The sequence below is a fragment of the Macrobrachium nipponense genome, chromosome 9 (assembly GCF_015104395.2).
Source record: "Macrobrachium nipponense isolate FS-2020 chromosome 9, ASM1510439v2, whole genome shotgun sequence".
In the NCBI taxonomy this organism is placed as follows: domain Eukaryota; kingdom Metazoa; phylum Arthropoda; class Malacostraca; order Decapoda; family Palaemonidae; genus Macrobrachium; species Macrobrachium nipponense.
In genome coordinates this window covers 51,816,063-51,837,558 of record NC_061110.1, presented here as the reverse complement: position 1 = coordinate 51,837,558, position 21,496 = coordinate 51,816,063, and the positions used below count along the sequence as shown (strand labels likewise).

Genomic DNA, 21,496 nt, shown 5'->3' with positions numbered 1-21,496 from the left:
AGCCCTTTGAGGAGGGTCCTGATACTCTCTCTCTTGTGATTTTATGTACATACAATTGTTTCCCTCGTAAAAAGAAAACTGGACGTCTTAAATAGTACCTGTTTGAAAGAAAATGTGCATGACTGAATACTTATGGGGGGAATGGACTATTTTCACATAGTACATGACTAAGTTATGCAGTACATACGTATTTATAATAATAAAATGTAAGATTTACTTTAAAATACAGTGGTACCTCAACATCAGAAAGTCCCAGCTTACGAAAAATTCAAGTTACAAAAGGAAATACGAAGATTTTTTTGGCTCTACATACAAAAATAATTCAGGTTATGTAAGGTTGTTGCTGTAAAGTCCCGAGATTCACCCGGGCCGTCGAGAACAATTTTAAAACTCGCGTGCTGCCAACTCAACAGACTCGCCACCATCCTTCCACTCTCCCATTGGTTCATGATGCTAGTCACCGCCATAAGATCCTGCTCTCCTATTGGTCAGCATCTCTCCCATCATGCTCTACGTAAAGGCGTCCTTCGCTCACTGCTTCGCACCAGCGTTTGTGTACGCACGTGGAATTCGTTCGTTCACATATACGATTTCGTTTGTTAACGTAAATTCGTGTTAGTGATTTCGTTGTACTACTTTATCGTGTTGTGTGAGAACTAAATTAGTATACTACATAACTTAATTACGTAAAGTATACAATAGTCATGGGTCCCAAGAAAGTTGCTGAAGTTCACGAAAAGAAGAGGAATCTTTCTATGGAGACATAGATGGAGATCATTAAAAAGTATGAAGCTGGCATGCGGTTGAGTGTGATCGCTAAGGAATACGGCCGAAATCCGTCAATGATAGGCACCATTCTTAAGCAGAAGGAAGCCATCAATCAAAGCAGCTACACCTTCCAAGGGCGTGACTATTTTGTCTAACAAGAGGTGCCACGTGCACGATGAGATGGAGAGGCTGTTCTTGTCTGGATAAAAGACAAAGAAATCGCTGGCGATACGATAACGGAGACAGCAATCTCCCATAAGGCCAGCGTTATTTTCAGCAATTTGATTGCCCACGCCGAAGACGATGGAGGAGAAGGGAGATCGACACCAACCCCAGACTTCAAGGCTTCTCATGCGTGGTTTGAAAAATTCCGGAATCGGACTGGCATCCATTCGGTGGTGCAGCATGGGGAGGCGGCCAGCTCGGACATGAAAGCGGCCGAAGCCTTTATTAAGATGTTCGACAAGATGACGATCAACGAAGGCTACAGTTCTCAGCAAGTCTTCAACTGTGATGAGACTGGCCTTTTTTGGAAAAAAATGCCTCGTCGGACGTACATCACGAAGGAAGAGAAGAAGCTACCCGGGCATAAGCCTATGAAAGACAGGCTTACGTGCACACTTTGTTCGAACGCCAGTGGGGATTGCAAGGTGAAGACCCTACTTGTCTATCATTCAGACTCCTCGAGCCTTCAAGGCCCACAAAGTGCTAAAGGAGAAGCTTCCAGTGATGTGGAGGGCTAATGCGAAAGCCTGGGTAACGAGACTTTTGTTCACCGAGTGGGTAAATCTGTGTTTCGGCCTGACAGTGAAGAAATTCTTGGAAGACGAGCACCTCCTTCTGAAATGTCTGCTGTTGTTGGACAATGCCCCTCCCCACCCTCCTGGCCTTGAGGAAGATATCCTAGCGGAGTATTCTTTCTTCACGGTTCTTTATCTTCCGCCTAACATCACCCCTCTCCTCCAGCCCAGGGACCAGCAAGTGATATCGAACTTCAAGAAGCTGTATACAAAACATCTTTTGAAGAGATGTTTCGACATCACCGATACCACAAACCTCACCTTGCGTGAATTTTGGAAGGAGCATTTCGACACTGTCATATGCATCCGACTCATCAATCAAGCTTGGCAGGAGGTTTCGAGATGAACCTTGAATTCTTCGTGGAGGAAAATCTCGCCTGATGCTGTATCCGCCCGAGACTTTGAGGGATTCGACGTAGGCGAAGCTGGTGCAGATTCAAAAACAGTTGACGATCCTGAAACTGATTCGCAACCAGATCTTGACAAGATTGTTGCTCTCGGCAGTCCATGGGGCTGGTCGTCGACGAGGACGACATCAATAACTTTCTCGAGGAGCACCAAGAGGAGTTTACGATAGATGACCTGAAGGAGTTGGAGGCCATGCAACATAACATAGTTCAAGAAGAGTTCTCTAGCAGCGGCGAGGAGGAGGAGGACGAACATATGACAACGGCAGAAATTAAGGATGCTCTAGTTGCTTTTCATAAGGTGCAGTCATTTGTAGAAAAGAGACACCCCAAAAAGGTTGACACAGGTTGTATGCTTGCGCAGTTTGATGACGTTTGCCTGAGTCGTTTCAGGAACACTGAAAAGCAGGCATATATGTAAGTGTTACATAATAAAAATATGTAAGTTACATAATAAAAAACTAAAACTAAAGAGCTCAACCAGATTGCTTGCAGGAATGTGATCAGACCAGAGACGATAAAGTATGCTAAGATGACGTATACAATAAAGTAGGCTAAGATGACATGCCGTCACCTGTAGTCATTCATTTGGTTTGAAAACATTTGTCCAAGCTTCCTGCTTGAGACAACTACCGCGACCTATAATTCAACCGGCCTACGTGATTTGTAACTATGTCATCTGTGTGTATGTTCGTATGTTCGAGCTACTGTCTGCTTCCTTTATGATTTGTAAACGAGATGGTAGTCAGAATAGAGTTAGCCATCATCATTGGCAGAAGCGATCAAGCCATCGTCATTAGAAGACCAGTACAATCCTATCTGATATTCATCATGTAATCTCAGAAGAATATATGTATTTTTTATACTTTGTGTTTTCTACTAGAAACCTCACATCAGAAAGAAGATATCATCATGAGTTTAACACATCGTTGTCATAACGAAAGAAGATACCGACTTCGAAAGTTATCATAAAACCACAAGACACTCCAATGAGTATGGAAGTGCATAACCAACCGACTTAGCGTAAGATTATCGCAAGTCTAACATTACCTCATAGGGCGCCTTATTATACAAGGCAACAGCCCTTTCATTGGTGGCAGAATCCAAGAAGAACTCTTCAACGTCTTCCGAAGAATAACGAATAATGTATCATATCAGAAGTCAACGACGACGAAAGCAACAGATTCTTCAAGCAACTTTGTATCATCGTTTAGTGAGCGACTTCAGAAAACAACAAATACTCTTCAACGTCTTCTGAAGAATAACGAATAATGTATCATATCAGAAGTCAACGATGACGAAAGCAACAGATTCTTCAAGCAACTAAGTATCATCGTTTAGTGAGTGATTTCAGCAGTGCATAACTTCAAGAAACAAACCCGACGTGTCTTCTTCCTACGGCAAAGCAAGCTTCGTCTCTCATTAGAATCATCCAAGAAAACATCGTTTATTGAGCGTTTCCAGCACTTCAAGAAATAAACCGGACGCGTCTGCAGCATCGGATCTTACAGGGCAAATAATATATATAGAATTTGTATGGAAACCCTTTTCATTAGTTTGAATAAGGAATATCTAATTTAACATAATTACATTTATTTTACAATCATGCAGATTTCAAACATGAAACTAATATATTGTTCAATTTTGGTACTGTTTTTTTTTCAGACATTCTTCTCATGTGGGTGGAGTAATAAAACAAAAAATACCCAATTTATACTAAAGTCGTATTTATTACAGCAAGTAACGTAACTCTAAAGCTGGCTAAGAGCAATCTCCTGCCAGGTGACGACGTCATCATTGCCGAATCATCTTTGTTCCTTTTAACCTCAATAAACTGCTTGCAAAGCAGGTTGACTGGAAAGAGGAAGGCTTAGCTCATGAACTTCACATGCGGTTCATGGGTCACGATGACATGACATAGCCATAACCTATTCTTATCCGTGTGTGCAATGCAACTTTAGTTAAGGAGTTGCAATCGTTTTAAAATTAATGAACAAAATAAGCAAATAGAATTTCTATAACATCAAAATGAATTAATTTTTTCTGAACCTCATAGACAATTAGAGTCAATAAATCAGCCTATGACATTGGTAAACGGACATTTAGAAGTATCAGGTCATGGAAATGAAAAATTTACTTGCAACATTAGCCTATTACAATTCAAGTAAATCACATTCATGGGAAAATGTCACATTTTCTTGAAAAACCCAGCTTATATAGAAATTAGTTACATAGTGGGTTATTTCGTTGCATCTCCTGCCTATTAAAGTTCTAAAAATTAACCTCAGAGGATGCGCGCAAGAAAATTGAATATGAACCTTTTGTTAGGGGCACATAGGTTGGATTTTATCACAGCTTAATTTCAGTAAGCATAGAGAAATACAGAATCATGATTAATATTCTCTTTGACTCTTATGTTGCCTGGCAATCTTACAAATGGCTCCGTTTCACACTTCTTTGTCTAGTCACCTACTACCAGTAATATCGAATTTTCTTTGGGATTCGTATTGATATCTGTTTATTTTTTATAATTATGGATATTTTTACAGTCATCATAGACCTGGATAGGTTCACTCATTGTTATAATGCCATGGATAAAAAAGTTTGTACAGCTGACTCTTTTGAATTCCATAAAATATCAGCGAATTCATCCTTGTCCGAAGGAGAAACTAAGTCAACATGCCTACCAGGCGACTGGTGCTTGGACGAAGACGGGAGCTTGTCCGCTGCAGAACGCCTCATGCGAGACTCCGAACGTCCAGGAGAGAGGGCAGCTTCCATCGAATAGCAAGTCGGGAGAGGGGCGTTTGGACTTCTTTACAGGAAGCGAGACGTCCTTCTTACGACGAGAAGACACACTAAGAGAGCCAGCCAGAGCCGAAATCTGCGCCTGAAGACTAGCCAACACCCGTGCGGGAGAATTCACAAAATCCTGAACAGGAGACGAGGCTCGATCCCTGCTTGGAGAACGATACTCAAGAGATCTCCTCCGTTTCTTCGCTTCCACTTCAGGCTCTTCCGAAAAAACTTCAGGGCTGGAGGGAAGGGCGCAAGGAGCCTGCCAGGCTCTCTTCGAAGGGCGCGAGGCTTCCGAAGAGCTCCATCCTCGTTTAGGAGAGGGCGAAGGCGAAGACGAGAAGCACTGGCACAAGACTTCTCTCTTGGCGCGATTTAAGGTAGCCTGGCAACGAGCAACAGGCGCTACCGAGGGGACGCCTGACAGGTGGGGGTTCTCCCTAACCTTCCTGTGGCTTTCGACTTTCCTCCTCCACTGGGACTGGGAGTCTGGAAGAGGTCTAGGCCTGGAAGCATTAGGGAGCCGATCAGACGCACCCTCCACTGCACTGGGATCACTGCACAAATCACTATTACAATCCCTCTTACCTTCTAAATGTTTCATTTTCATCTCCATACTGCGAATGGTGGCTTTCATAGAGGCCACTTCCGAAGGCGCATCTTCGGGTTCGATGCAGGGAGCAGGAGCTGAAACTGGTAAAGGAGCTACGTCTAGAATAGGGTTATCTACATCCAACTTGCTAATACGAGATCTACTAGAGCTCCTGGAAGAAGCTTTCCTAACTTTATCCTTTTCAAGCTTCCTCAAGTAGGAAGACAGAGACTTCCATTCATCCTCATTCAGCTTTCCACATTCAATACAAGGGTTAATAAAGGCGCAGTCATTCCCTCTACATTTCATACATACTGTGTGAGGGTCTACCGCAGCTTTCGGTAGCCTCACCTTACACTCACTCATAGAACAAACTCTGAACATAGCAGTTTTCTTAGTATCAAAATCAGACATCATGAATCCAAAGAAAAATCCAAAGAATAATAAAAAAACGGTCCACAAATCGCAAATGCCAGACCAAAAGATCAGGTGCTTCACCAAAAGTCCGTCGAAACAATCCAGGGCAAAAACGAGAAAAGAATCCAACTGTCGAGAGGTACAGACAACAGGTGTAGTCGACACCGGCGACAGAAAAAATCTGACAAGAAAGGGGCATTGGTTCTTACACCCGCCACCCAGCAGCGGGTAAGGTAGATCACCTGACCTACCTGTCGCATTTGCCGCGAGTTTTGAATTCTGTCGTGACGTCAGAGACGTAAGCTAAGTATATATCTGACAGGAAAGTTCATGTGCAAAAATGGCTAATCCGTTCCAAGCCCTCCAAAAACACCCCAGTAAATTTCATAATAAAGCTAAATTGACCTATAAACAATGAAATACTACAACAATTTGGACCATTCAATACCTAAAATTAATAAAAAAAAAATAAAAAAAAAAGCAAAATATAACCTGTAAATAAAGTGTATATAGTGTACATGGTAACAAGAAATATACTGTACGTAAAATGTGGAAGCTTACCTTTCGAATGAGGCTAACGTACATACGTAACTATCCAAGGAAGATTGCTTCTGCCTACTTTATTTTTCACAATGTTCCTGTGTGAGCCTTTCGGGGGTGTCTTCACAAATGATTGCACTTTATGAAAAGCGGCTTTAATTTCTGCCGTTTTTTTCTTTTGTACATATGTACGTACGTACACTTTAAAAAATATACGTACACAATTCCTGTGTGAGCCTTTTCGGGGGGTCTTCTACAAATGATTGCACTTTATGAAAAGCGGCTTTAATTTCTGCCATTTTTTTTTTCTTTTTTTGATTTTTAACTTTTTTTTTTACTTTACGTAGTTGTTTTTTTTTTTTTTTTTTTTTTTTTTTTTTTTTTTTTTTTTTTTTTTTTTACAGAATTTCAACTTTCTGTTCTTTCTTTGCACCTCATGACTCTGTTGGCCCTGGTGTCCATCAAAACCCTGTTCAACCAAATGCTCTCTCTGCAACTGATTGGGGTACTGAATGTTCGGCTGCTGACCCTCAACATAAACTGAAGTGCCTTGATTATACGTACTGGTATGCATGTTGTAAATGATTGGTCTACAACCTCTGTTCAGCAGGAGTGGATATTCTACCAACCTTGCAAAGTTTCCAGTTATCCCATGAGAGAGACCTTGATCACTTATCCCATGTGAAAGATCTTGGTCACTTTTTTTTTTAAATAACGTACACATTGACGATCCCGAAAACGAATACCGCGTGCATACTATAACAATGCTGGTACCGAGTGGCCAAAGCACGCCACCACGTATACATAGTAGGTGCATAATGGGAGGGATGCTGGCCAATAAGAGAGAAGGATTTCATGGCCGCGACTAGCATCAGGAACCAATGGGAGAGCAGGAGGATGGTGGCGAGTCTACTAGTACTAAGATGGCGGCGCGCGGCGAGATTTTCAAAATTGTTATCCGGGCGAATCTCGGACTTTCAGAAACCTTTCGTATCTTGAAAACTTTTCGTATGTAGAGCCGTTAAATTTTTCGTATTGGCTTTCGTAACTTGGATTTTTCGTAAGTTGAGCCTTTCGTATCTCGAGGTACTACTGTATATCAAATGACTTATGAGTCAGTAATAGTTTGTCATTGCAGGTATATACAAAGGCAACTAAAATCTCAAGCTAAAAACTATGAATAATATACAGGTATTGGAAAAGACAACACAGAATTCTCCATATAAGAATATCAGTATGTGAAAAATATAAAGAGTTTGTATTCACAGGAACCCAAATTAACATTAGAGAACAAAATTTTCACTAAAGGGTTATAAATTTTTACCTGTATAACAGTCAACACTAGAGGTAATGAATCACCCTCCATTTCTTGCTGGGGGGGAAGCAACACGAACAGGTGATAAGCTGGGGCATCGGATAGCATCTGAAGATCATCTGGAGTATTACGGTAATGAGATGACACCAACAGTCCCATTATTTGTGCCAAGAATTTTTCGGATACCTGTACAAACAAAATACTAGTCACAATTCTTTCAAGCACAGAGAAATACAAGCAAGTACTATTCATGGAATACACAAATTTTTATAATAAATTATTTGGATACTTACCTACTGTTAAAGTTAACTTACATTTTGCCCTGTTAGGTGCAATCCAAATTCAAAATAAACAAAAGATTAATGCTTGGCTGACCCAGTTGGACTGCCTATAATCTCCTGTTTCCCACAAAATGGTGTTGGAATGCTTACATTCTTGTCAGAATTCTTCATGACAACCCACTAAAATGTGGGGAGGCTGGGTGGGGTTTCATGTTTAACAGTGGGCTAATGTATACTTTCAAGTTTCCCTAACACATCAGGATTCCTAACAACCTAATGATAAGAGAGAGAGAGAGAGAGAGAGAGAGAGAGAGAGAGAGAGAGAGAGATTACTCTCATATCTGGTTCAGGAGAAAATTGTCCATTCTGCAATGACAGAACTAAGGACTTAACAATGGTCATACAAAATTTGGACATGTTGCAAATATTTTCCCTAAATTATCCAGATTGTCATTATCCAACACACCCAGACCAAGGCTCCAAAGATATGTGATAGGCAAAAAAAAATTTTTTTTTAATTGGAGAAAACTGCCCTCCGATGGTTGGCAAAGCTGTGTGGCCTCACAAAAATTTTGGTAACAATGCTTACGCTCAATCAAACTCTAGTCTAGTGGTTAGTATTGGTTGTAGCATGCCATTCATATGTTGCTGGTTCACAAACGATCACCCCCAATTAAAAAAATAATTGGCTCTTTATCATGATCAGTTATTGCTGCAGTGTGGGGTCTGCGGCAGGAGGTTGAAACCAACTTCTTTGGAATCTCGAATTTCAAGTTCAATGGCCCCTGTGTGCTTGTTCTATGTGAATACGCTTCATCTATTGAAATAATAATAATAATAATAATAATAATAATAATAATAATAATAATAATAATAATAATAATAATGGTAATGAAGAACAGTAAGAGAAGGAAAACCCACCTAAGCATGGCATGGATAGACTATAAGAAAGCCTTCGACATGGTACCACACACATGGCTAATAGAATGCCTGAAAATGTATGGGGCAGAGGAAAACACCATCAGCTTCCTCAAAAATACAATGCACTACAGGCAGTCCCCGGGTTATGACGGGGGTTTCGTTCTTAAGACGCGTCGTAACCCGAAAATCGTCGTAAGCCGGAACGACGTTCTTGAAAACATGTCCACAGGAAAATTTCACTAATTTGCAATTTTTCTTAGGGCCGTATCTCTAAAATTATCACTAATTTACTTTTTCCATGTGCAACACTGTGTATTCACAAATTACTGTATATTTTCATTAAAATACAAGAGAGAGAGAGAGAGAGAGAGAGAGAGAGAGAGAGAGAGAGAGAGAGAGAGAGAGAGAGAGAGACCTTACAGACCTTACAGACCTTACACTTCGTTCGGGTTGCCCCAGGTCCCTCAGTGTGAGGCGCCTCTAATGTCTACCAGAGAGTTGCTAGTACATCTTCCGGTATATTTTGCATCTTCCAATCTTGGATGGTCTGGGATGCAGTTTAGATATTTGTCGAGCTTATTCTTAAACACATCTACGCTCACTCCTGATATATTCCTCAGATGAGCTGGCAACGCATTGAATAGACGCTGCATTATCGATGCTGGTGCGTAGTGGATTAATGTTCTGTGTGCTTTCCTTATTTTTCCTGGTATAGTTTTTGGGCACTATTAATCTACCTCTGCTTGCTCTTTCTGATATTTTTAGTTCCATGATATTTTCTGTTATTCCTTCTATCTGTTTCCATGCCTGAATTATCATGTAGCGTTCATTCTCCTCTAGACTATATAATTTTAAGGATTGTAGTCTTTCCCAGTAGTCTAGGTCCTTAACTTCTTCTATTCTAGCTGTAAAGGACCTTTGTACACTCTCTATTTGTGCAATATCCTTTTGATAGTGTGGGTACCATATCATATTGCAATATTCAAGTGGACTACGAACATATGTTTTATAAAGCATAATCATGTGTTCAGCTTTTCTTGTTTTGAAGTGCCGTAACAACATTCCCATTTTTGCTTTACATTTGCCAACAGAATGGCTATTTGATCATTGCATAACATGTTCCTATTCATCATCACACCAAGGTCTTTAACTGCTTCCTTATTTGTGATTGTCTCATTATTAGGTCCCCTATATGCATATAGCTTTCCTTCTCTGTCTCCATAATTTATGATTCAAATTTATCAGAGTTAAATACCATCCTATTTACCTCTGCCCAATCATATACTTTGTTAAGGTCTCTTTTGTAGAGCGTTCCTATCTCATCACAAGTAATTTCTCTACTTATTCTTGTGTCATCAGCGAAACTACTCACTACCGAATCCTTAACATTACTGTCTATGTCTTCAATCATAATAACAAACAATATTGCAGCTAGCACCGTACCTTGTGGCACACCGGATATTACCTTGGTTTCATCCGATTTCTCATCGTTTGCAATAACTATCTGTTTTCTGTTGTGTAAAAATTCTTTTAACCATCTTCCTACTTTATCTACGATATTGTGTTTTCTAATTTTCTTTGCTAATATATTATGGTCTACTTTGTCAAAAGCTTTTGCAAAGTCTAGATAAACCACATCTGTTTCATTTCCGCTTTTCATATTTTTGAATATGTTCTCACGGTGGACTAACAGTTGGGTTTGTGTACTTTTTCCGGGTACGAAACCGTGTTGTCCTATATTAAACAAATTATTTTTTATTAAATGTTTCATAATATTTTTCTTCATTACCCTTTCTTACACTTTCATAATATGTGATGTTAGACTCACAGGCCTATAATTACTTGCCTCTAGTCTTGATCCACTTTTGAAAGTAGGGGTGATATATGCTAATTTGTGCTCATCATAAATCTTGCCTGTATCTACACTTTGTCTTAATAATATTGCAAGTGGCTTTGCGATAGAATGAACTACTTTCTTTAACAAGATAGCAGGGACTCCATCCGGCCCTGCAGCAGCTCCATTTTTAATTTAATTAATTGCCTGCACATATCAGCTTCATTAATTTCTATGTCAGCTAAATATTCACTATTTTCGTCCCTTACTTCTATATCATTATCTTCATTATCTATTCTAGGGGTGAATTCTCTATTATCGTTCTGCCAGTATGTTGCAAACTTTCCTTTTTTCATTCGTTAATCTCCCTTCAATTCTCAGAGGGCCTATTTTTCTATTCTTCCTTTATTCATCTTCTTCGCATATGAGTATAATATTTTGGGGTTTTGCTTGATATTTAATAGGGTTTTTTTCTTCCAAGTCCCGTTTTTCATTTTCTTTTGATTGTAAATCTTTTGTTCTGCATTTTCTATCTTACTTTTTAGTTTCTATAACTTTCCATGCATTTTTTTCTTTTGCAAGACCTTTTTTCCACTTTCTGATTTTCTGGAACAAGATCCTTCTGTCTCTGGTATGCATGAATGATGTTTACTTTTCTTCTTCGGTATATATTTATCCACTATTTTCTCCAATATTTTATATAATATCTCCGTATTTACCCTTATGTCATCACTTACGAAATGTTATCCCAATCTTTGTTTAATTCTTCATTAATTTCTGACCATTTTATATTTTTACTGTAGAAGTTGTATTTTCCATATCCTTCCCACTTTTTCATTTCTTGCTTATCTCTATTTTCACTTGCTTTGGAATGAACTGTTAATTCTATGACATTATGATCTGAATACTCGCATTATAAACTATTATTTCTTTAACATAATTCATCTCGTTCACAAATACTAGGTCTAAGTATTTTCCTTTCTTGTTGGCAGGTGATTTATTTGTTGAATGTTGTATTCTAGTAGCATATCTAATAGCTTTTCAAATTGCCTCTTATCTTCTGCACTACTATTACTCTCTTTTTTATATGTATAAGTACAACCACAGTCTCCTATTCGTTCTTTCCATTCTACGAAAGGAAAGTTGAAGTCACCAGATAGGAGAATAGTCCAGTCCTTGTGATTTCTACATATATCATCCAATTTTTCTATTATTAAGTCAAACTCTTTAGTATTAGGAGGTCTATATATACTATGTTCATCAATTTTTCAGATTCAAATTACCGCTATTAGTTACACTTCTGAGTTACTATATTTCTCATATATTTTTCCTTGTTTTTTGTCTTTCCCATATATTGCGGTTCCCCCTTGATTCCTATTTTTTCTATCTGATCTATAAGTTTGGAACCCTTTTATTTGATCATCATTCCCAGATTCCCAGTCTCTTGGGAATACCAGGTTTCACTTATATTCATTATATCTATTTTCTTTTCATTTTGGGTTAGTTCTTCTAAGTACTCTATTTTTCTTTTTGAGTTACTCGTAACTAAACCCTGCGCATTCATCACTATGATGGTTTGCGTGTTTTCTCCTTCATTTAATATTGGTAGTAATAAGGATTTTCCCATGTCTCTTTCCTGTTCTGGTATGTTGTTCTTTTTCATTTCTTGCTTATCTCTATTTTCACTTGCTTTGGAATGAACTGTTAATTCTATGACATTATGATCTGAAATACTCGCATTATAAACTATTATAATGCGAGAGAGAGAGAGAGAGAGAGAGGGGGGGGAATCCCAGGAATAACACGTGATTGCAACACTGCAGCTCTTCCCCCTCCTGGCTGTCACAGAACTTGATATATCTGACAGTTTTAGTACCTGGATCTCGAGGAAAAGTTACTGAAAGAAGACTGGGATTTCCTTCATTCTTCCATAATTTTTTAAATATAAGCTAAAATCTTACTAATTCACTATGGTATTTTCTTTAATGAATTGATATTATTGCTGTATAAATTAATATTAATATTTGAAAATAGTAAATCATTTATTTATCATACAAAAAAACATACATCTTTGTAGTAGAGAGAGAGAGTGACCAGAGATCCGATGATGAGAGGAGAGTGAGAGACTGAGTTGAGATGTTGTCTGGAGAGTTGAACGAGAGAGAGAAGAGAGGAGAGAGAGAGAGAGAGAGAGAATTATTATTTTTATTATGTGATATCATTTCAACTTATTAAACTTACTATACAGTATTATCAAATTAATATTTGAAAATTAGTAAATCATTTTTGTATTATAAAAATGTATTTAGTCATGAAAATAAACATCAAAATACACTAATTAGTGATTATTTTCGTCGGAAAATACAAAGAGAGAGAAGAGAGAGAGAAGAGAGAGAGAGAGAGAGAGAGAGAGAGAGAGAGAGAGAGAGAGAGAGAGAGAGAGAGAGAGAGAGAGAGAGAGAGAGAGAAACTATGATTTTTATATCCAAGTCTAAGTAGAGTATAAATGGATTCTTTAAGTGAAATAATGTTTCAATGATATTTTGTTGTTTTGTATTAAAGGATATGTATACTGTTTGAGAATGCGTTCCTTATCCTTGACTATGGTTACCATACAGTTTAATAGCGTAAATTAATTTATGCGCCCTCCGCGCTCAAAACTATTCTGCGTATGAGGTATCGTTAAAAGGCATAAAAAACCATCATAACCTTGGAATTTGCGTTGTAATCTAACCAGAAACTTAGTTTTGTTAATTATGTATACTGGAAACAAGCAATAATTTTTTCATTATTTGCGCTTTTGGACTGTTATAAACTGCGCATCCCAAGCTAGTGTATTCATTCGCTCGGAAACTAGTTCCGCATATAAGGCGTCACTAAAAAAATTTTAAAAATACGACATAAAAAGTGTCGAAAATCATCATAACCTCAAAATTTTTCTTGTAATCTAACCAAAAACTTATTTTTATTAATATACTGTGCTAAACTATAAAGGATTCTTATCATAGTATGCGTTTTTTAAAAGCGTCGTTAACTCGGAGCGTCGGAAGCGTCAGCGTCGTAACCTCGGAACAGCGTCGTAACCCAGGGCGGATTTTTCAATGATATGTTTAAGAAAAAAGCGTCGTAATCCTCGGAGCTCGTACCCGGGGACCGCCTGTACTGGAATACAATACTTACAAGCTCTGGAATAAGACTAGCAGAGGTTAATATCAGGAGAGGGATCTTCCAGGGCGACTCATTGTCCCCACTACTCTTCGTAGTAGCCATGATTCCCATGACAAAAAAATTCAAAAAATACGACATAAAAAGTGTCGAAAATCATCATAACCTCAAAATTTTTGTTGTAATCTAACCAAAAACTTATTTTTATTAATATACTGTGCTAAACTATAAAGGATTCTTATCATAGTATGCGTTTTTTAAAGCGTCGTTACTCGGAGCGTCGGAATCGTCAGCGGGTCGTAACCTCGGAACAAGCGTCGTAACCCAGGGCGGATTTTTCAAAGAATATTTAAGAAAAAGCGTCGTAACCTCGGAACGTTGTAAGCCGGACCCGTCGTAACCCGGGGACCGCCTGTACTGGAATACAATACTTACAAGCTCTGGAATAAGACTAGCAGAGGTTAATATCAGGAGAGGGATCTTCCAGGGTGACTCATTGTCCCCACTACTCTTCGTAGTAGCCATGATTCCCATGACAAAAGTACTGCAAAAGATGGATGCTGGGTACCAACTCAAGAAAAGACAACAGAATTAACCAGCTGATGTTCATGAACGACATCATGCTGTATGGTAAGAGCATCAAGGAAATAGATACCCTAATCCAGACTGTAAGGATTGCATCTGGGTACATGAGGATGGAGTTTGGAATAGACAAATGTGCCTTAGTCAACATACAAAAGGGCAAAGTAACAAGGACTGAAGGGATAAAGCTACCAGATGGCAACAACATCAAACACATAGATGAGACGGGATACAAATACCTGGAAATAATGGAAGGAGGGGATATAAAACACAAGAGATGAAGGACGATCAGGAAGAATATATGCAGAGGACTCAAGGCGATACTCAAGTCAAAACTCAACGCCGGAAATACGATAAAAGCCATAAACACATGGGCAGTGCCAGTAATCAGATACAGCGCAGCAATAGTGGAATGGACAAAGGCAGAACTTCGCAGCATAGACCAGAAAACAAGGAAACATATGACAATACACAAAGAACTACACCCAAGAGCAAATACGGACAGACTATACATAACACGAAAGGAAGGAGGGAGGGGACTACTAAGCATAGAGGACTGCGTCAACATCGAAAACAGAGCACTGGGGCAATATATGAAAACCAGTGATAACGAGTGGCTCAAGAGTGTATGGGAAGATGGACTGATAAAAGTAGATGAAGACCCAGAAATATACAGAGACAGGAGTAAGACAAGCAGAACAGAGGAATGGCATAACAAACCAATGCACGGACAATACATGAGACAGACTAAAGAACTAGCCAGCGATGACACGTGGCAATGGCTACTGAGGGGAGAGCTCAAGAAGGAAATGAAGCAATGATAACAGCGGCACAAAATCAGGCCCTAAGAACCAGATATGTCCAAAGAACGATAGATGGAAATAACATCTCTCCCATATGTAGGAAGTGCAATACGAAAAATGAAACCATAAACCACATAGCAAGCGAATGTCCGGCACTTGCACAGAACCAGTACAAAAAGAGGCATGATTCAGTAGCAAAAGCCCTCCACTGGAGCCTGTGCAAGAAACACCAGCTACCTTGCAGTAAAAAGTGGTACGAACACCAACCTGAAGGAGTGATAATAACGATCAGGCAAAGATCCTCTGGGACTATGGTATCAGAACAGATAGGGTTATACACACAAATAGACCAGACGTGACGTTGATTGACAAAATCAAGAAGAAAGTATCACTCATTGATGTCGCAGTACCATGGGACACCAGAGTTGAAGAGAAAGAAAGGGGAAAAAATGGATAAGTATCAAGATCTGAAAATAGAAATAAGAAGGATATGGGATATGCCAGTGGAAATTGAACCCATAATCATAGGAACACTAGGCACGATCCCAAGATCCCTGAAAAGGAATCTGGAAAAACTAGAGGCTGAAGTAGCTCCAGGATTCATGCAGAAAAGTGTGATCCTAGAAACGGCGCACATAGTAAGAAAAGTGATGTACTCCTAAGAAGGCAGGATGCAACCCGGAACCCCACACTATAAATACCACCCAGTCGAATTAGAGGACTGATACAGAAAAAAAAATAATAATAATAGTAATAATAATAATAAATGAGAAAGGGTTCTGGGAATTGGAGAAGTCTCTAAGGTGAGCTCAGACAGATGGGTGCCATGGATGAGGAGGGGCAGTGTGGGGAGAGGGAGAGAGAACAATAACTGAGGTATGTTTACATCAAGCTTAAGTACAGTAACACACACACACACACACACATTTAAATTTTTCCTGTACTTCCTCATTTTTTATTTCTTTAACCACAAAGATAAATGCAACCATGTGCATAAGGTACATGCATACACACACACTTGTTCAATGTTGTCTGTGAACTTACTACAACTTGTTTGGTTTTGTCTTCCCTACATATGGCACTCATATTTTAAATATTTTTACGGTGATTACAAATGAAATATCAACAGTGATCAATTATTCTCTTGTGTAGTGCTTTGATGTATGTGATAATCATACTCAGAGTCAACTAAACCTGTAATGAAACACTGTACAGTAAATCAAGCAAAGCAAAATATGTAACACATACATACGTATGCATGCACTCATTGGGTGGCATAGTGAGCTTCCCTGAGTTTTGTTTGTTTTTGTGTTTTATAATACAGTGATTCATATCTAATTAAAGGATATGTACAGTCCTAAGAGAGAGAGAGAGAGAGAGAGAGAGAGAGAGAGAGAGAGAGAGAGAGAGAGAGAGAGGAGAATTACAAGAATTAGGATGTCTCAAAGACTTGTCAGTCCATCCAAAGAGACATTGTGTGTTCACTTATCTCTAGGAGCAGGTTTTACTGTGCATTCAGTGTCCTAATGATTTTGTCTAGCTTTCTTTTAAAATCTTCCACTTGTTGCTGTTTAAGGGGGCCGGCCGGCTAATGCCCTTTTTTAAGGACAGGACTTTGATATTCATACCACTTAATAAGGTGACTTGGGATATCTCCAAACCGCATATGACTTTCGCCTCTGACCTTCAGTTTTGTGACGCCAGGGCGATTTATCCCGAAAATAACCATTTTTCAAATTCTATCTCCTCCCTTGATATTTAATATTAAGACCTGGGATTACTACCATATATAGACCTGATGTAGACCTCCAATCGAATGAAGAGTTTTTTTTCTAAAAGTCATTTTTTTGCTAGATATGAATTTTTCAATATGGTAAAAAAATTAACCCTATAAATCAGGAGAAAAAAATTTATAAAAAAAATACGAAACAAAAATTGGAAAAAAGGGCTCTATTTGATTGTTCTATAATGTCTTTCTGAGTTATATACCAAATTCCAATGTTATAGCTTTAAAACTAAGTGAGAAGATAGATTTTGAAGGTCAATAAGTATAGTTTTGAGATACAGGCGTTCAAAGTTTTCCTTCGTATTTCTATAAAGACAATGTTAATAAATAATGATTATTATGAATGTATATTTCTTTTTTGTGTATTAATAAACCAAAACTATTTTATTTATCATAATTTAATCATAAATGATGATCCCTTTGCTCATATATCGCAGCCTGGGGCACTGCTTGAGGCAAGATGGGGCACTCCTACCTACGCAATTCTCTCTCCCCTTCACTAACTCGGCTTATTACAGCGAATTTTCTTCTTCTGTATGTTAGCGAGATGTTTTCCTTGTATTTTCCTTTTTGGCATGATGAAATTCTTGCCCAAAACAAAGATAAACAAACATAAAATGGAAGAGAATGTCAAAGAGGTGAAACTCGAAGGCGTACTCTTTTTTTACAAAGACAATTTAATAAATCATGATTATTATGAATTTCATATTACATTTTGGGTATTGAAAAACCAAAACTTTGTTATTTATCATAAATGAAGATCTCTTTGCTCAAAGATCGTAGCCTTGGGCATAGTGTGACGTGTGCTGTCAAGCAAGATGGGGGCGTTACTAAGCAACCCTCCCCTCTCTTCACTAACTACATATATTATGATATTCTGTAATAATACTTGAGCGATTTTTCTTCGTCTGTATGTTAGCGAGATGTTTTCCTTGTCTTTTCCTCATTGGGCATGATGACAAATTCTTGCCGAAACATACATAAACATACGTAAAAGCGGCGAATGGCAGAGGTGAATGGAACGTGTAGACTACTTGAAGTCTGTGATCGCACTAATCAGGACTGGACTTGGTAGCTGAGCCTGAAGTCTCCTTCTCGACTCGGGGAATGTCTACAGATGCCATTTCTCCTAATTTCTTTGACAATAATTATCAAAATTTACGATAATAGAAGAAATATTGCATTTTCTTGTACGGATCAATGTTTTAGGCTTATTGAGTTACGATAACTAATTACCCTGTAACTACGAAAGTAAGAGGAATTTTGACGAAATATTTCGTATACGTATTCTCAATTGCCATATGAAGCTCCATGAATTTTTTCATGACTGCATTTTTCGTCCTATACCACCATATATAGGGGTTCCGGCCGGCCCCCTTAAAACTTCTGGTGGCAGTTTATTCCATTTACCACATATCTTGTATGTGAAGAAGTTCCTGGAATGAGATATGTTGTATCTCTTCAGCTCTAGTTTCCATTCATTATTTATTGTCTGGTTTTCATTTAACGTAAATAGGTTACTATCTACTTTTGTTATGCCTACAGTATTTTAAATGTTTCTATTAGTTGTCCTTGCAATTGTCATGTTTCTAAGCCATACATGTCAGGCTCTCTAGTCGTCTTTGGTAACTATTAAAACAGATAGAGAATAGGGGAAATGCAGAGAGGAGAAGGATAGACAGTGGACCCCCCCTATTTGTGTTCTCTAGATTCACGGACTCATGCATTCTTGGATTTCTCACTGGAACATTTCCCCCCTTTATTTGCGGAAAATTCACCTATATATTTGTAGTATTTTTCTATGAAAAATATCAACAAATTCTTTTTTTTATCAATTTCATCATAAAAAGTACTTTTTGTGATAAAACTATTAAAAAACCAGGTACGAAAACTTTTAGTAGGTTTTTCTTGAGTTTTAACTAACAAATTAGGTTTCAAGTATTTCTATAGGGGTTCGAACTATTCGCAGGTTCTAACTAATCGCAGGGGGGTCTGGTACGCATCCCGCGCAAATACGGGGGGACCACTGTATACAGAGGCAAGAAATGAGGCACACACCAATAGAAGGAAGAAAAGAATGCTGATAGATAGGGAGTTAGAAGAGGTTGACAGCAACAGCAGATGGGGAACTGTGAGGGCTGAGTTCCATGGTATAAATAAAATCAGGAAGGGATACCAGGCCAGACAAGGAATGGTGCACAGTAGAGATGGCAATCTTCTAGTAGATAGAGAGGACATGGGTAGAACATTTTGGAACCTTGTTCAATAGAACAGCACCTCCCAAACAGCCAATGGAGAATGAAGAAATTACATTAGGAGAGGATGAAGAGGATCCAACCACAGAGGAAATTCTAAAAATAATATAACACATAAGGAATAATAAGTCTGCTGGCCAGGACAAAATTAGTGCAGAACTACTGAAGTATGGAGGAAGACAGCTACAAGAAGCAATGGCAAAATTGTGATTGGAATTTGGAGAAGGGAAAAAATGCCTGAAGAATGGGAGGAGGGACTTTTTGTGCTAATTCACAAGAACAGAATGTGGGAATTATAGAGGCATTTGTCTCTTAACTGCTGGATATAAGATTGTAGCTAAACTATTATATAATAGACTGGAGACAGCGAGACCATAGTAGGGGATTACCAAGCAGGGTTTAGAGCGTCTAGATCAACCATAGACCAAATATTTATTGTAAGGCAGATCCTGGAGAAATACTGGGAATATGATAAGAGTCCTGGTATGCCTTTATTGATTTTAAACAGGCTTATGACAGTATCCAACGAAAAGCATTGTGAAGGAGAGAATTCAAAATACCAGAAAAGCTTATACACCTAATAAAAATGTGTTACAGAATTATGAGAGGCAAAGTATGGATTGGACAGGAAGTAACAGATCCTTTTGAAGATGACAATGGTTTCAAGCAGGGATGTGCACATCTTGGGGAGGGTATGTGTGATAGAACAGTTTATGCGGATGATATTGACTTTTATGGTGAAAGCATCCAAGAAATTGATAGAAAAATAAGCATTTTAGAGAAGCTGCAAATCAAGTTAGCCTGGAAGTAAATGAGGCTAAAACCTAATTCCTGAAAGTTTCAAGGCAAGAGAGGATACTGGGTAATACCAGGTGGAAACATGGCATTGGAAGCTGTCAAGAATTTCAAATACCTTGGATCAATAGTTACAGCTGAAAATAGAGTTGAGGAAGAGGTAAAACTAAGAATAACAGCAGCAGCCATATGTAGCTGGGCTTTAGCCAAAGTTCTCAATAGCAATATCTTACCAAGGAGAACAAAGGTGAAGGCATATACAACCATTATTAGACCCGTGTTAATGTATGGTTGTGAACCCTGGAGGCTGACGGCTGACACAAGATCTGGAACGAAGGTTGAAAGTGTTTGAGAACGGAATCTTGAGAGGGATATGTGGACCAGTCTTTGATGAGGAGATGGGGCAATGGAGAAGGCATAATAATGAACTGAGGGAAATTACAGAAGTGCCCCTGATAACAAGCACAATTATGGCTCAAAGACTGATGTGGGCAGGGCATGAGGCCAAGGTTCATGAGGATAGACTGATGAGCCAGGTTACTAGAGGACAACCAGAGAGCAAATGAGCTCCAGGAAGACCACATATGAGATGGTCTGATAACATAAAAAGGGACATGACAAAGCTTGGAGTGGATGGTCCAGGGGATTGGTGGGATGTTGTGCAGGACCATGGTCATTGGAAGCTTCTTGTAGCAGTGGCAAAGAGCCATGGAGGCCCGCAGCCAGTAGAGTGATTGAGTGAGTGATTTTCAAGAATAACAATTTTTGTTCTGTTGGTATTATGGTATAATAGTGTTTGAAAATATTTTGTGCAGTACTGTTGTACTGTGCTTTTATACTACTGTTTAGGATTATTTCTATTATCCTAATTGATGAAGTTGTAAACTGTTATTTTATACATTCAACTTACCCGTCAGATATATACTTAGCTATTTGACTCCGTCATCCGACAGAAATTCGAATTTCGCGCACACGCTACCGGTAGGTCAGGTGATCTACCTACCTGCCGCTGGGTGGCAGGAATAGGAACCATTCCTGTTTTCTATCATATTTTTTCTGTCGGCCATACTGGCAACATCGTTGTGGGTATCTCCGGCTGGATTCGTATTTTGCATCCCAATTGATCTTCGTTTGGACTTCTCGGTGACGTATTTGGATTGATTGTACTGGCATACGCGATTGTGGACCGTTTATTGGATTTGATTTGGATTGTTCAACATGATGTCTGACTCTGGAAGTGTGGTGAGAATGTGTGTGAATGTGGGGTGCAAAGTTAGGATGCCGAAGGCATCGGTTGATCCTCATACTATTTGTAAGAAATACAGGATGTATGAATGTTCTTTTGATAACACTTGTAATGAATGCAAGGGTTTGAGTGCGGAAGAATGGAAATCTCTAACTTCATATTTGAAGAAGTTGGAAAGAGACAAGGTGAAGAG

At 38.8% G+C, this 21,496-nt stretch overlaps 1 protein-coding gene across 2 annotated transcripts in view; it reads right to left on the bottom strand.

Annotated features, from left to right (window-relative positions):
- Positions 1-21,496, bottom strand: part of LOC135218377 (RNA cytidine acetyltransferase-like) — a 558,384-nt gene that overhangs the window by 298,198 nt on the left and 238,690 nt on the right. For both annotated transcript variants that reach the window (XM_064254646.1, XM_064254647.1), the window contains exon 9: positions 7,645-7,821. In XM_064254646.1, the coding sequence (XP_064110716.1) occupies positions 7,645-7,821 (177 nt within the window). The remainder of the gene's footprint in view (positions 1-7,644; positions 7,822-21,496) is intronic.